The 14,617-nt window shown below is 47.6% G+C and overlaps 1 protein-coding gene across 1 annotated transcript in view; it reads left to right on the top strand.

Moving 5' to 3' along the window:
* STK11 (serine/threonine kinase 11) overlaps window positions 1-14,617 on the top strand; it is a 45,346-nt gene that overhangs the window by 25,644 nt on the left and 5,085 nt on the right. Inside the window, exon 8 of the mRNA XM_082010800.1 lies at window positions 8,529-8,722. Within this exon, the coding sequence (XP_081866926.1) occupies window positions 8,529-8,722 (194 nt within the window). The remainder of the gene's footprint in view (window positions 1-8,528; window positions 8,723-14,617) is intronic.

Genomic DNA, 14,617 nt, shown 5'->3' with positions numbered 1-14,617 from the left:
CTAGGACTGTTTAGTAATGTGTGTTATTCTGGTTTTCTGGACAGTCTGGTGACAGAAATATCCCTTGGTATTTGCTCCATATGGAATCAGTATGTGGAGAAGCGTTCCAGGACAATAGGAATTTTTTTCTTTCTCTTTAATGTCATACTCCTCCCTCCCCCATATCCTCCCCCTTTATCCTTGCCATTGTCTGAGGGGGGGAAAGGCCCCGTTATCTCTGAGGGTTGCGCTTTTTTTTTTTTAAAAGGATCTGTTTGAACATGCTGCCTCTGAGCAGAGATTTCCTGGGCGGATAAAAGTACAAGAACAAAAAGCATCATAAGGATGCTTCATTGCGGAGGCTGCATTAGCTTATCTCCTATTTGAATAGGAAGTGCTTCTGAGGACACGCAGAGCTGCCTGCTGGACCGCAGCTGCTCAGCAGAGGTCCTGCCTACAAGCTTGCCCAGAAAGCTTTTGGGAACCTTGTAAAAACAAGGCTCTGATCCTGGAAGGTGATGGGCCTGCTTTGTGCTGCCTACAGGCAGGAAGAGCACTATTTTCTTGTTGTGTCTCTGGAAAAAAACCAGCAGTGGTAGCCATGTGCTGTCAGATGATGATCCCTGGTAGATGTTATGGCATGGGAGGCATCTGCAGGAGCCACAGAACAAAACCTGACAGGCTTGAACTACACTGGTGTTCTGCAGAGGAGCAACTGCGATCTACCCCTGATGAAGATCAAAGAGGCTGAGGAGGCAGGTCTTATGTAGCTGTCTGGTCAATTAATTAAGCACTCAGGCTGACTCTTTTTAATAGTAGCCAAGCACTGCGCATTGGTTGTTTCTGGGTCTGGGAGATGATAGGAGCAGGCATTTGCTTTTCAGGATTGCTTTTCTCTGTGCACATGCCTCCCAATAATAGTGGGCCATAAAAGAGACTGCTTGGGGCTGGCCTCTTAAATGCCATGTGGCATTTAAAGCACCATATAGAGCTGGTCTTCGGAACAATAGCTCCTGCTGTTACTGACTGTCCTCCCCTCTACCACTGAGGACTAGAGCGTTTCAAGCTAGACAGCAAAGCACTGTATGCTTTTGTACTTTGTAATGAAGTAGTTCTGTTCATTACAGCTAGTCGTAGGGTGGTGATCAACTTGCCATGTGGTCAAACCGATGCTTTGTCAGTAAGCACTGTAAAGAAGCATGGCAGGATTTAAGTCTATGGAGTATGTTAGTAGGTGTTGATAAAAGCACCAAAAGCATTTTCTTTCCTATCAATGCTTGTGGATCTGAAGACTGCAGTGAACTGCCCATAAGCTTGGGGCAGTGTAGCTGGTTCTTGTGTGTCACTATCTGCTAGGTATTTGAGCTAGTTATCCAGCTCTATATACTTGATTTTATACTTCTCCCATGTGGCAGTGAGTTTTTGCGTCAGCTTTGCCCAGCTGGAAGCAAAGAGGTTTCTCTAGAGACCCTGCCTGTTGCTCGAAAGCGGGAGAAACTAGAGCATGCTGCTGGCATGGAGGGCAGTCGCAGATCTCCCATGCTCTATAGGCACAGCCTGCCCTCTAACTGGGCACAGCTGGTGGTGAGGCTTTTCATCTCATAGCACTGAGAGGAGCTGAAGAAAGACTCTACCTGCAAACACAGGAGCATTTCCAAGGCTTAGTCTCTTATTAGTTTTCTGTGAGCTTAGCCAGTGCTTCTTAACTGGCTTTTCTCCCCTATTAGTAATGGCCTCCTTCCTCCTGCTGTGGCATCCTAATAATTACATCAAGCACATCAGAGCTTGCAGCCTTGGGCTTTGGATGTCTCTGTCCATCTCTCTCTTGTGGAGTAGTATTGTGCTAAAGAATCCAGTGTTTGGTTCTCCTGGCTTTTCTTTAAATAGAAGAGAAGCTTAGCCCTGATGCTTAACCTGACCCTGATTATTTTTTTTTTAAATAATCAGAGCAATCGGAAGGACAGCAGGTAGCCATTCAGATATTGTCGGAAGGTTTTTGGAAAGCATTTTAGTAAGAAAAGACTTGATTTCTAGAATCCCTAGATTTCTACTGTGTGTGGGAGTAATAGTCATTAATGATTTTGGGTTTCTCTACACTCTTCCCCCAAAAGCATGTATTAAGGCACAGGAACTAGACTATAGAAACATAAAGCAACTTACCCGGGCTGCCCTGCTGAGATGGATACTTGCTGAAAGCAGAATTAACCGGTGCCTTTCCATGCTGCTGGAAGTCTTCTTTTATGTCTTTGAGCTGATGTTACTGGTGACTTGCTCATATGGACAGTCAAGATTATCAAAGTGCACAGAAAATCAACAGGAATAGCCCCTGTGTCCTGGGCATTGTTTTTTGCATTGGAGCCAAACGCTGCTAGAGCAGGCTCGCGTCAGCATGACGGGAAGGGTCCATGTTCCCTGCCCTGCGGGGAAGGGTGATCCCAAGGGAAGCATCACAGAGCAGGAGTCCTCCTGTGGCTGTGGAGCTGGGCGCTCAGGATCCATCCGGAGCTGTGCTGCACGCATGCTGGATAAACAGCTCGCATTTCACCTTCCATAAAGTGATGCTTTGTGCTCTTTTAGTGGGACCAAGGACAAAAGGCTTATCAGTGGGTCAGGGGGAACACTGAGGAAGTATTGAGTATTGCTCTGTGAAGCAACAGAGGCACAGAAGGCAGCCGGGCATGTGTTTATTGCCTAGCAATGGTAATTCTGCCACTTCTCCCTTTATTCTTGTCAGCTGCTCCAAATGCTTTTCCCCCCGTAGTGGCAGCCCTGTCTGAAGAATGCTGTAGGAAGAGTCTGCTTAGTTTTATACCTGCCAGCTGCCTTCCTCCTCTCCTCGCCTCTGTAGCTAACTCTTGCATCAAACTCGTGTTTCTGCACTTTGTTTTAATTCAGCAGGACCAAGCTAAATTCTCCTCTTCTTTGCTTTCAGAGGCTTTTCAAACCTAGTCAATCTGTGCAGTGCAGACCTAAGAGTTGTAAATTGAAATGAATTAAAACTCAGCCTGCCATCTAAGAGTTTATGAACTGCCAGAAGCTGATCCCTGAATAACAATGAAAGAGCCTTGAAACCTGCTCTTCCCAGAAGGATCTGGATAGGATGATGTTCGATGGAAAACTGACACTTTTAGTTTACCTCTGGATATTTTGTTCTCCTGGGTTGGGGGTGTGGGGCAGTGAAGAAAAGCTGCCAAGAGCCAGGGAGTTAGCAACCTGCTCCCTATAGATTATTCACCATCACCTCTCTACCCCGTGCTTTTGCTGAAGGGCGTAATGCTCGTACACTGCATTTTGTAACTAATTCACTGACCCTGCTGCAGCTCTTGCAGTGATGAAGTGGATGCAGAATTCTACCTCTGCCCCTTGTTTCCAAGGCAACCATCCTGCCTTCCTTCTCCAGAAGTGTCACGCTTAGTTTGTTCAGTCATAGATACCATTGCAAGAGTTTACAGCAAGAAGGGACGGCACTTCCATCTGTTATTAGCGGAGGTGCAAATCAACCTGCTGGGCTAGTGTCTCCTACTGACCTCCTGGAGGCTGCCATGCCACCTTCCTGGGTGCTTTTGCTCACCCGCGAGTCCTCCCCGAGAGGGACGGAGGGTAGCCGTGCGTGTTCTGCCATGCTGTTCAAACCCCGCGTACTGAAGCCCTTGGAAATCTGTGTGTGTTGCCACTGTAGATTCCTCTGCAGGTGCCGAGCGTGCTCCTTGGCTTCTGTGCCGGCATTTGAGGGAGGGAGAGGGGTTTCCCTTTAACTCTGCTGCGGCAGGTATGCTGATGGGCTTTTCCCATCCCTTCTCCATGGTGTCATGCAGTAATCTCCCCTTGGTGGGGGACATACACAAAAGCTCTCCTCCTTTCCTTTCTTGCTGAGGCACCTGGGTCTACCTTCCTTCCCTGTGGCAGGCAAATGGAAGGAACCTGTGGTCCTTCTACCCACTTTTCTGCCAATCAGTTTCGTAATGCAACTGTGTATGGCGTGCTGAAGGAATGTGAGTCTAGAACACCTTTCCTCATAGGAGTCTGAACTGCGACCTTCGGCTCTAGCATCAGCTGGGGAAAACTGCTTCTTTCTTACTCATTTCTACTTTTTTATGAACCTGACTTAAGAACTTGGACACACAGGAGTTGGAGCAGTGATTGCAGGGACTCTGCTATATATTTATTATTAGCATGTGTCGTCTTTCCCCAGGGCATGCTGTTGTGTGCCTTCCATGTTTGTCTGCAAGAGGACTGAATGAAACTGGAATGCTGTGAGTTGCTTCTTGTGGTGACCATGACCTTCCAGTAAGCTTAAAGCCCTTACATGGTGTCACGGGAGGTGGAGAGTCATTCATAACCGATCCTTGCTGGCGGGGTGATGATCTGCAGCCTGGCATCTGGTTTCAGAGAAAATTGTCCATATACAAAGCAAGCAAACTGAAATATTTGTGACCTAGAATGGGCAGTGAATTAGCTGTAAGTATTTGTAAGCTGCAGCTGTGCTTACTGATTCTTATTTTAACCTTGCTTATACCAGAACTTGAAAAGAGCAAAGTGATGACTTCTGATGTAAAATTCAAGCTTGGAAGCTGCAAATCAGACAGGCTCATTAAGCATTGGTCGACTCGGATTCCTTTTTTCATTCAGTCCTTGACCCTTGCTGTCTTATCTCCCTGCAGATTATAGCAACCTGTCTGGACACCACTTCTTAACTGGTAGGATCACAATTAATACTTGTGCTGCTGCTGTCTGGAGTTTCTGTGCTTCACGGACATTCTCAAAAAGCTTGCAGAGTAGTAAGAAATGATCTCCTTACTACTGCTCCCTTGAGGCTCTTTCAAAGGGCTGTGAGTGCCAAAGAGATGTTTCACAAATCGGAGAGGAATCTGCCTCTTCCAGGGGATGTTCTGGACGAAGGGGCACTTTTGAGATCCACAAAAGCTTTTATTTTCCCTTAGTGTTAAAGCAGCAGTCTGTGAGCACCATGTAAATGGCTATGTTTGTACCAGGGCAGTTGGCTGAGAAAACATCAGTGAAACTGTTTGGAAGTAAATGGTGAAATAGGGCACTCTGTCAGCAGTACTTGAGTCCAGCCTGTGTTTTAGGGTCAGTGGTGAAGGCGGGGTGAGGAGGGACTTTACCTCGTCTGCATTGCTGACTGATGGGAGAGTTGCACTGTGGAGAGCAGCTGTGTTTTTGCTTAGTGGCCAGTAGCTTCTTGAGCCAGATTAGGGCATTTGATGGAGCCAGTGGTCCTCAGCTGAAGAGCAAATCTTCACTAATAATGTCTAGCACCAGTGCAGAAAGCAGGATCTCTGTCCCTGCTGGAAAATTGCTTGCCAGGAAATACTCTGCTACTCCATACAGAATTGCTTGAGGCTTCTTCCAAGAGGTCTTTGATTTTCTTAGAACTTCAATGAATTTCTCGTCTCACTCTATCCTCATTACCATATATGAATATGCAAGTATTTGAAATCACCTCCCAGAGGATGGAATCATTATGACTAGAGTACAGTGATTCAGGTTTCTGCTGTTAATAAAAAAACCTATTTTTACTCTCCTGGTAAGTAGGACAGAAGGAAAGAAGGAGGCAGAGCTGAAATACAGCAAAATAAAAACACTAGTTGCTATAGGCTTCTATGCTTTCTCCCTTTAAAATACCCCTTTTCACAACAGTCATTCTGATCTCATTTGTCCTGTATATTCCATTCTCCTTAGGTCCCTGGCATTTAGTTTGGGTCCCTCTAGCTCCAGTGCCCCTGGCAAAAATAGCTGGTGGCTGTGTTGGGTCTTCTGATCCTGTGCTGGATGGTCCTGCCAGGCTGGATCAACCTCGGCTGAATTTGCCATCTTGGCAGTCACTTCCTTGGTAAAAGCAGTCTCCCAAGGAAAGGAAATCAAATGATCAAATTAGGAGTGCCCTGTGCCGTGCATATCTCCAAGGAAGCCATCCACAGGGTTTGCTAAAACTGTTGGCCAAAATCCAGTTATGTTGGGCCTGCTCATTTCCTGCTGGTCCAGTAGCCGGGATGGCCATTTACTTAACTCTTGTAATGCCACTTCATGAACCAGAGGTCGTACTTGACAGATTAGATCTGCATTCAGTTCTTTGTCACTCTCCTAAATATGCCGCTTCCACTGCGGCTTCCAGTATAGTTGTGGTATGGCCGTGGAAGCAATGCCAGTAGATCAGCATCAGCGTGTAACTGGTACACGCCAACCTCGTAGCTATTTGGGATGTTGTCCATCCGTTCAGACTAAGCATGGAAGGATGGGACATGATTCCTTGCATGATGCTGACATGCTCTCTGATTAACCAAAATACATTTCCTTTTAAAGCTTCAGGCTATAGGGACTGCTTCACTCTTTATTACTGAAAATGGCAAGATGCTGTCTTCCTCACAGAGCAATAGACTGGCTTTAAAACTTAATCACTACAGAGAAAACAGTTTAAAGATGCTAATTATGAAGAAGGGTTTCTGGATAAGGGTTCACTCCTCCTTTGAATTGTAGCTGATTTGTCCCAGTAGCTACATTTTCATTTGTTTATCTCCAAACTCCTTGCTTTTGCTGGATAGTTTTGTTAGAATGCCGCTATTTTTTAGGCCTACTGTCAAAGCAATGTAAGACTACTGCAGAATTATAATTACAGTTCTTCTGTGCAGGAGGTGCATCCAACCCTTACTTCCTAAAATGAATTTGGAACAGGAGTGATAAAAACCAGATGGCTCAGGTTTATAAGAGCTCTTTGGTGACCGGTTTCAGGCCCTCCTCAGTGGTTATTAGCCAGAAGTTACCGGATGCCTGTGCAAACTACGGAGGGGGAAGCGCTCGTGTCACATCAGGCTTGTCTAGGGCAGCAGTGGTCAGGCCAAGAAGTGAATACGCCGTGAAGGGATAATTTTAGATCTTGCTCTGCTTTTGCGGTGTGTTTTCAGAGAGACCTTAAGCTGCTTCCTGAAGCAGCACCCTTTTGTAGCCTAAAAAAGCTTAGACTTTCTAGTCTACCTCCTGCTGTGAAAGACTCAATGTCCCTTTGTGCAGGTAGGTGGCATCTACATAATATTTAGCAAGGTGAGCGGAAGAGTGCAGTTGATCTGGTGAGGCTTTTCTTTCCTTTTTTACTGTGCAAAGACCAGGAAGAATAGGTCCCAGTGGCTTAACTGACAGCCAGCCCACAGCGTAGAAATAGAGGGGCTGAATCGGGGCCAATTCAAAAGTGTATGAGGAGAGCAGGCTGCAGTTCAGGAGATGGCCCTAAACGTGGGAGGCTTTCTGACCCTTCCTTCGTGTAGAATTGCCCTCCAGGGTAAGGTGTAAGTAATGGCTGGAAGAAGTGCCTCTGTAGGACAGCCTCCCTGCTAGCAGGGCCAGCGTGCTGCTCGGCACACCACCTTCAAAGGCAGCAGAACACCACCATTTATCGGGGAGGGAGCAACCGCGTGGCCTTCGCCTGACCTTCTCATTTGCTAGCCGCAGGTAGCTGATTCTCCCTGCGGCAGGACGTGTTGTGGGGGGAACAAGGAGTAGCAGGAGCTGTGTGGGCTGGAAAGGCATGTTAGAAGTACCTAGGTCTGCAGGAGCTTCCGTTCCCACCTGCGTTCAGGAGAGGCTCGCTAGGAGCACGGAGGCTCCAGCAGTACTTCAGGAAACTTTCGGTGCCTACATGCAGCGCTGATAAATGTCCCAGAGGCGGTCCGGTGTTGGAACCCTGCTATGAAAGTACACCAAAAATGTTAAGGGGCCACCTGTATGGCTTCTGAGATGCTGATGTGATGCAAGCCTGTAGGATTCTTGATCTGATTAGGAACAGCTTTCAGAGCTGCTATCCTTTAGTGGGCAGGTGTTAGCACTATGGCTACTGGTTTTAATGGTCATAGAAGTCCCTTGAGACAGGTGGGATAAAAAAATAAAGTATAAGCATTTTTGCTGTGGTCTTGTTGCAAGCTCCTTTAACAGGCAGTTTTCAAGTAAATACCACTCTCCGTAGACTGACGTTCTGCAAACTCTCTTTTGCCTTATGGTGCTGGATTAGCCTCAGCTTTAGGATAGGAGAAGTTCCTCCTTTTCTGCTTGCTTTGACAATACAACTCTGGAGCTCTAACAGCTCTGCTAAAGTGTCTTGACTTATAGGTGGGTAGTTTCAGTGATGGAGAAAATCTTCCTGCACTCTGTTCCCAGGCCTTTCTGTAGATGTCCTGCACTCCAGTGTGTCCTGCAGCAGACTTCAATATGCTGACAGCTGGGCAGACCTGTTAGTTTCTCCTTAGCTGACAAAGCACCCAGTGGATGGAGCACCTTGTGGAGTGGCGTTCATGGCTGTTGGTGTCCCTGCAGCGTTGTCAGTGAGACAGACTTGCCTTTCTTGATGCTTGCCTCTCTTGGTTATTACACATTAAAAAAACCTGCAGTGGCATAAAACTGGCTAGGGAGTTTTCCATGAACAAACTGCACATACTTTTGAATATTGGGGTGGAATGGGACAATCTCGTAGTGTCAAGGATTTTTCCATGCCTCCTGAAAGGTGAAGCTGTACTCATGAAACTCTGCTCTTGGACTCTTTGCAGCTGGTTTCGTAAGAAACATGCTCAGGCAGAAGCTCTGGTGCCCATACCTCCCAGCCCAGAAACAAAGGACAGGTGGAGAAGTATGACAGCGGTGCCTTATCTGGAAGATCTGCATGGCTACAATGAGGAAGAAGATGATGACTTGTATGACATTGAAGATGATATCATCTACACTCAGGACTTCACAGTACCAGGTAGGAGAGAATGATGCTGGGATGGGTAGGGCAGAAGTGCTTTTTTGTCTCTTTAAAGCTTTTTAGGAAAGACCTCAAGGTCTGAATAATCCTTTCAGCAGTGGAGGAGACTATTGATTATTAAGTGGTGCGAGTGACGCATAGTGAGTGAGCCGTGATGCTCCGGATGCCTTGGTCGTTTATTTGATCAACCAGGATGCCCCTTCCTGTGTTACCCATATGCTGATTTCCTTTCTTCATCCAGTAATAGCTTGCTCCTGCTGGACTCTGTTGTTTAGCACATTTAATTCTTTTGGCCAGTTTTGCTAGACTGAGTTATTTTGGAGCGGAGCCCTGAAATGGCTTGGTGTTCAGAGTAGGTGGCACATCTGGGGAAGAAGGCTGCTTGTAGCTTTATGCTGAGACTTTTTTTTTTTGTGCTCCAGTCTTGGTAACTATCTGGTTACAGAACTGCTTCTTTCTTTATTAGGAATTTCCTGCTGTTTTAAGGTAAGCTAACCAGTAAGTACAGGGGCGTGTGTGGTTTTAACCATGCGGTACTTACAAAGTGGTGATAATCAAGTAGCTTTCCTTCTTGGCCTCTCTGTACCTGTAAGCCATGTCGCTTGTGAGCAGAAGGCTGAAGGGCATGTCTGTGGTAAGACTGAAGGCAAAGACGGTTCAGCTTTACGGTCATTGCAGCAGCGGTACTGTGTGATCAAGGCAGCAGTTTCTTTGTCTTGCTGCCTGCGTTCTCACTGCCCACATCAACAGAACATGAGTTTCTAGATTAATTGCTCCAGCCTAGTTTAATTGCTTTGGAGGGAAGGTTTCAGGTACTATTTGTAGGGATGCTGATTTACGTTACCACAGTGTGATTAGAGGTACCTGCAGCTGAGCTTTGCTTGTGACAAGGAAGGCCCTAGTTTCTGTAGCTCAAGACTAACCATACTGTTTTAGTCTTTCCTTAATGATGGCCTGGTGGGCTTCTGTGGACCTGAGTAAAAGCAAGGTCTGGTTTTGCCAAACCTTGCACCTGAAGACCTTATTTTTCTCTTGGTTTACTGGTTAGGTGGAAGTTGCTTTTTTGAAGCGCTGTCATGGAAGAATAAGATGTCAGGCCTTGAATTGTAATAAGCCTCAAATTGTACGCAACGCCTAAAATTTCTCTGGGCAACAACTTGAAACAAGGTCGGCTTCCCAGCCAGGGCCTTCCAAGGGGAGAAGGGGAGAGGCTGCTTTGAGCCGAACTCACTAAGCCAGCGCTTAGCTCCATGCTGTATGACATCCTTGGGTAACAGTCCCCAACAGGGTGGCTGTTCAGATGTTCAGCCAAACGGATATGTAGGTGGGTCGGAGGTGGAGCCTGCCAAGATGAAGGGAGTCTCATCAAAGTGAGAGAGATTTATTTCCAAGTGCTGATTCACTGGTGACAGTTGGGTAATTTATAACCTTTTCTAATAGACCTAATGTCGCAGTGCCAGCTGGGTGACCTGCAGAGCTCTGTCCTTTGCTCTCTTCTTACATCCTGCAGACTTTTGTGCTAGAATCTGACCAGGGCCAGGTCTTTCCTCACAGCTTAGTGGAGGCTTTTAAAAAGGAGGGATCCTCTTAAAAATGCGATAGACTCACTGAAGCACATACTTGATGGCGAGAGCCTTTCTAAGTGCAGAAGCAGGAGAGAAGAGGACTTGCCAGAGGCATTCGCTGTTGTCAGAGGTTAGCCATTTTCCTCTGCAAGAGCTCTCGCCGCGAACAGCCCGTGCATAAGTGCTCGAGACATAATTCTGCAGAGTGTTGGGGCTGGAAGCACCATCACAGACCCGGGGGCCTGAGCGCAATGATGAGGCTGCCAGGCTTGGAGATCCATAACTAGCATCACTTACATCTCTTCCTAATTTTACATTTTCCTTTCTGAACTGGTTTCAAGAGGCAGAAGGAAGGTATGTTTGGTCTTGTGCGTGTCTGCAATCTCCCTTGGAGGGCCAGCCTTCCAAGCTGATAACCTCTGTGAGAGTAGATCTGTTGCTCATAGTACTTGACTATCTCACAGCCAACCCAAGAGCCCACAGGACAGTCTGTTACTGCTTTTTTGGTGCCAGTCTAGAGAATAAGTGTGTGCATGTCTCTAATGGTGCTCTGTTGCTTCCCTGTGCATTCCCAGCTGCAGAGAAGGAAGCTGAGGCAGGGCTTAGAGGACAGAGTGGAGCACTGAGCAGTCATGACGAGCTGTTTGGAGAGGAAGCTGTGCTCCCGTCGGCCACGGGCACAGAAGAGGAGCGTGAAGCTTAGCCTAGGCTGCAAAGCCACTGCCCTCTTGGGCTTCCCGTGGCCTGAGGTAATGGCAGTGGCTGGAGGGTGCAGGATCATGTCCCTGCTCTCCCCAAGCTTCAGCAGGATCCTACCTATCTCCAGGACACTTGTATTATTTCAAAAGCAGATAGCTTTGTTCTGCAAGGGAATCATTCTTTCAGTTTTGGCGTTGTATTTTTAAACAAAGGGTAGCTGCAGGGGTTCAGCATGCTGCAGAGGAAGACAGTTTGTAACCCCTTTCAGAGTGGGTTCTCAGTACGTGAAATCCAGCCCTTTCCTGCAGACCTGCCCCACAAATGATTTTGTACAGAAGATGCATTCCCGTCTGTTTTCACTCTAGTTAAAATGTTTTGTTTCTTTTTAACTTTTACAGTGGCGGTTAGCCTGTGTTCCTGTCTGGTTTATGCACTTCAGTGTGATTAAAAAGTGGCAGCTCAGGCAGACTTGCAGCATTAGAGAGCAGCGGTGTGTCCGGCAGGCCCAGGGCAGAGCTGTCCGTCCTGGTTGCTGTTGAGGGTCTCTGGCTTGCGGCGCTGCAGCTGGGCATTGCACGTTACTGTCTGCCTTTTGGACAAACGCCGCGCTCGGCACTTCTCTGAACGAGAACGGCAGAGCACACGCGATCCTCTTGTCGGTCGGCTGAGGGCTGGTGCTGAGCCCTCCGCACCGAGTGGGCGAAGCGTTGTGCCCACGTGTGCACGCCTTCCGCTCTTCCGCTGGCGGTGTCCGCTCCAGGCCGCCTCCTGCCGCGGGTGGCTGCGGCCGCACCCCACGGGCAGCGTTGTGCCCCGTGCGCGCCCAGGAGCCTGGCCGGAGCCTGGCTGGTGCAGGTGCTCTTCCAGCAGCCACGTCTGCCTGCCGGCTGAGCTGGGTGTACCCCCACACACAGGCAGGTGACTCTGATAGTGGGAGCTCATCTCCACAGCGGTAATATCAGCTATTATATACTCCTAATGCAAACAGCAGTATTTATACCCAAATAAGAGCTGTCATGTCAGAAGATGACAGGCAAATTACTGGAAGATTTTTTTTTTTTAAGTTCTCCCATGTAATTTGTGCTGTTTCAGAGGGATTAGAGACCTAAAGGTTAATTGTGGCCCCGTAGACCAGTACTTCGCACGTTCCAGTTAGACAGGTGGATGGGCTGGACACAATCTCGGTTTAACGTGACTGGTGACGGGTTTTAAATTTTCAGTTATTTCAAGGGTTACTGCTTAATTGCTTAGGTAGATAGTGAAATAGAGCCTTGTTTCCAGCCAGTCTGAATGTCCTCTTCCCAGCGCTGGAGTGTTAGGCTTTTGTAGTGTTGGTGACTGAGCTGGATGCATCCATGAAGGGTGGATTCTTTGTGGGCTATCAAACACAGCAGTCTAGAAGTGGGCTAGAGCCCAGGAAGTCCCCAGAGAACCATCCGGAGCAGGAGTAAGATCTCTCTGTACTAGATGTTCTTGTGCTGCTCCTGAGCAGCCGTGGCTGTCAGGCTGCTGTTGCTTAGGTAGGTCATTGAGTCTGAACACACGTGGCTCCTTACCACCCTTGATTGGGGAACATATTTGAGCATGGAAGAAATTTTCTCAGCCAAGTCATCTCTGTCTTGGCTTGCCTTAGGTCAGACAGCATAGTCCAGTGTGCCCCAAACCTGGCAGGAAAAGATTTGATTTGCACTTGTGCCGGAACAGCTGAGAACTAGTCCACTGTGATGGATCAGTCTCTTGACTTCACCCCTACAACTTCTGATCAGGCTGTGATGGAGGTCAAGCTCCTCACAGGACTTGTAGAGATCCCTCAGAGTAAGGCTGTTAACAAAAAAAAAAAAAAGGATAAGAGGCTGGTGAGATGGGATATGAAGGTGCAGTTTACAGTTTCAGTGTTTCTGATGGACAGAAATCCCCTCACCAGAAGGGCAACACTGATGATAAGCTCATGGGAGGAATGGGGGTGAGGCGCGAGCCTAGCGTGGGTAGGTGGGTTTGCACGGCACTTGCGAAGGCAGGGGGGCAGCTTGCACAGAGAATAAACTTTAATCTTTTTTTATGCGAGCCTTCCTGCAGGATCCATTTGAACTTGCTCAGGTCTGTGTGAGTGTTCAATTTCTAACAGTGATGCCATGTTAAAATAAAAATTTAAAAAAAACTTGTAAATGACTGATCCATTCAGTTGTGGTTCTGCTGGGCAGCAAGAGCAGGAGTATGAGTGACTCATAGGTGGGAGTGGGTGTTCAATTTGGGAGGGGAAAAGAGGGAACCTCATTAAATCTTGTGCTCTTCAGAGGAAGAAGGGGCTTTCAGAATGTGCTTTTAAAGGGTTATTTAAAGATTTATGCAGCTCTGTAGAGAGCTTTAAATGTTACGTGCCCCTGGCTCAATCGGTGTTAAACATCTCATCCGAGGGAAGTGCTGAGGAGAGAATAACTGTGGCATTGAGCACGTGACAGCATCCTCTCCAGAAGAGGCTGCCTTCTTATTTGGAGAGAGGCAGCATGTGCAATAAATGGATGTAAGCATCTTGCTTGTTGCTTTTGTGCTGCGTTTCAGATTTAGAAGGCTGTTCTGCTTTTTTTTCTCCCCTACCATTAACCCCTTCCTCTGCTGCAGCCCAGTCTTCCCACAGAGGCAAATGACTGCATAGCTTGATTTGTGGGTTTGGGGGTTTTTTTGTTTTGCTCCCTTAACGTTCCGTCTGAGGCTGGAAAATAAAGCCAGGACTGGAGTCTTTTTAAGTAATGCCTGGTGCTCGAAAAGGTGAGTTTCTAGCTGCAAATCATGTATGCATGTTTGTGTCTGACAAACACAGCAATTCAAAAGCTCTTCACGGTTTTATTTTGAAACCTTTTTTTGTGCCTGAATGAGCTGGATGGAGCCATTAAGAAATGTGAGAGGTGGCAAGGACAAACATGCACATTCTCAGTGCCTCTCTCAGCCCTCCTTTTATTTATTTTATTTTTAGCACTGTTCAGCTGGTAATGGTAAGGTAGGATATAGCTGTTCGAACAGACACAGCGCTGGGTCACTGGCTTCCGCGTGGGCAGACAGTTGCCAAGACTTCATCCCATGCTGAATTTTTATTTTCATTAATTTGAACGTCAGCAACTGTCATTGGTGAAGGAGGTAAAATTAGCTTGCAATTCACCCTCCCTCCTCGGCATCCATAATAGACTCCTGGGACTGCGCTTTTGAAGTGAGGTGGGAGGGGGAGGAGGGAAGAGTCACACAAAAGATAAATGAACTGTTTGGATATTTTTTTTTTTCCCCCTCCCCAGTCAGAAATGCTAATTGACTTGGCCTGAGTTCAGCTGAGGGAGGGGAAGGGTAAGTGTTCAGCTTTGCCCTGATATGGGGTTATTTGAGGCTCTGCAGATGTGCAGTTTGGGGTGTAGGGAGAAGAGGAAAAACCCTGAACTCTGGGTAGGGGTATGGCCAGGCTGCGCTGCTTGCGGGCTGCAGCCTGACCCACGGCGAGCTGCTCTGCTCCCCAGTCACTGGGGAGAGCCTGATCCCTGGAGGAGCTCTGGGGCCAGCGTGTCCCCCTCTTCTGGAGGGGCTCCTAGAGCTTGGATCCCTCAGCCCTTCCTAGCATGTCGTCCCCCCTTAGGGCGTCAGAAGC

This window comes from Phaethon aethereus, assembly GCF_964289735.1.
Source record: "Phaethon aethereus genome assembly, chromosome: 26".
Lineage (NCBI taxonomy): Eukaryota > Metazoa > Chordata > Aves > Phaethontiformes > Phaethontidae > Phaethon > Phaethon aethereus.
Note: the sequence above shows the minus strand (reverse complement) of the source record. Positions and strands in the feature narration are given on the sequence as shown.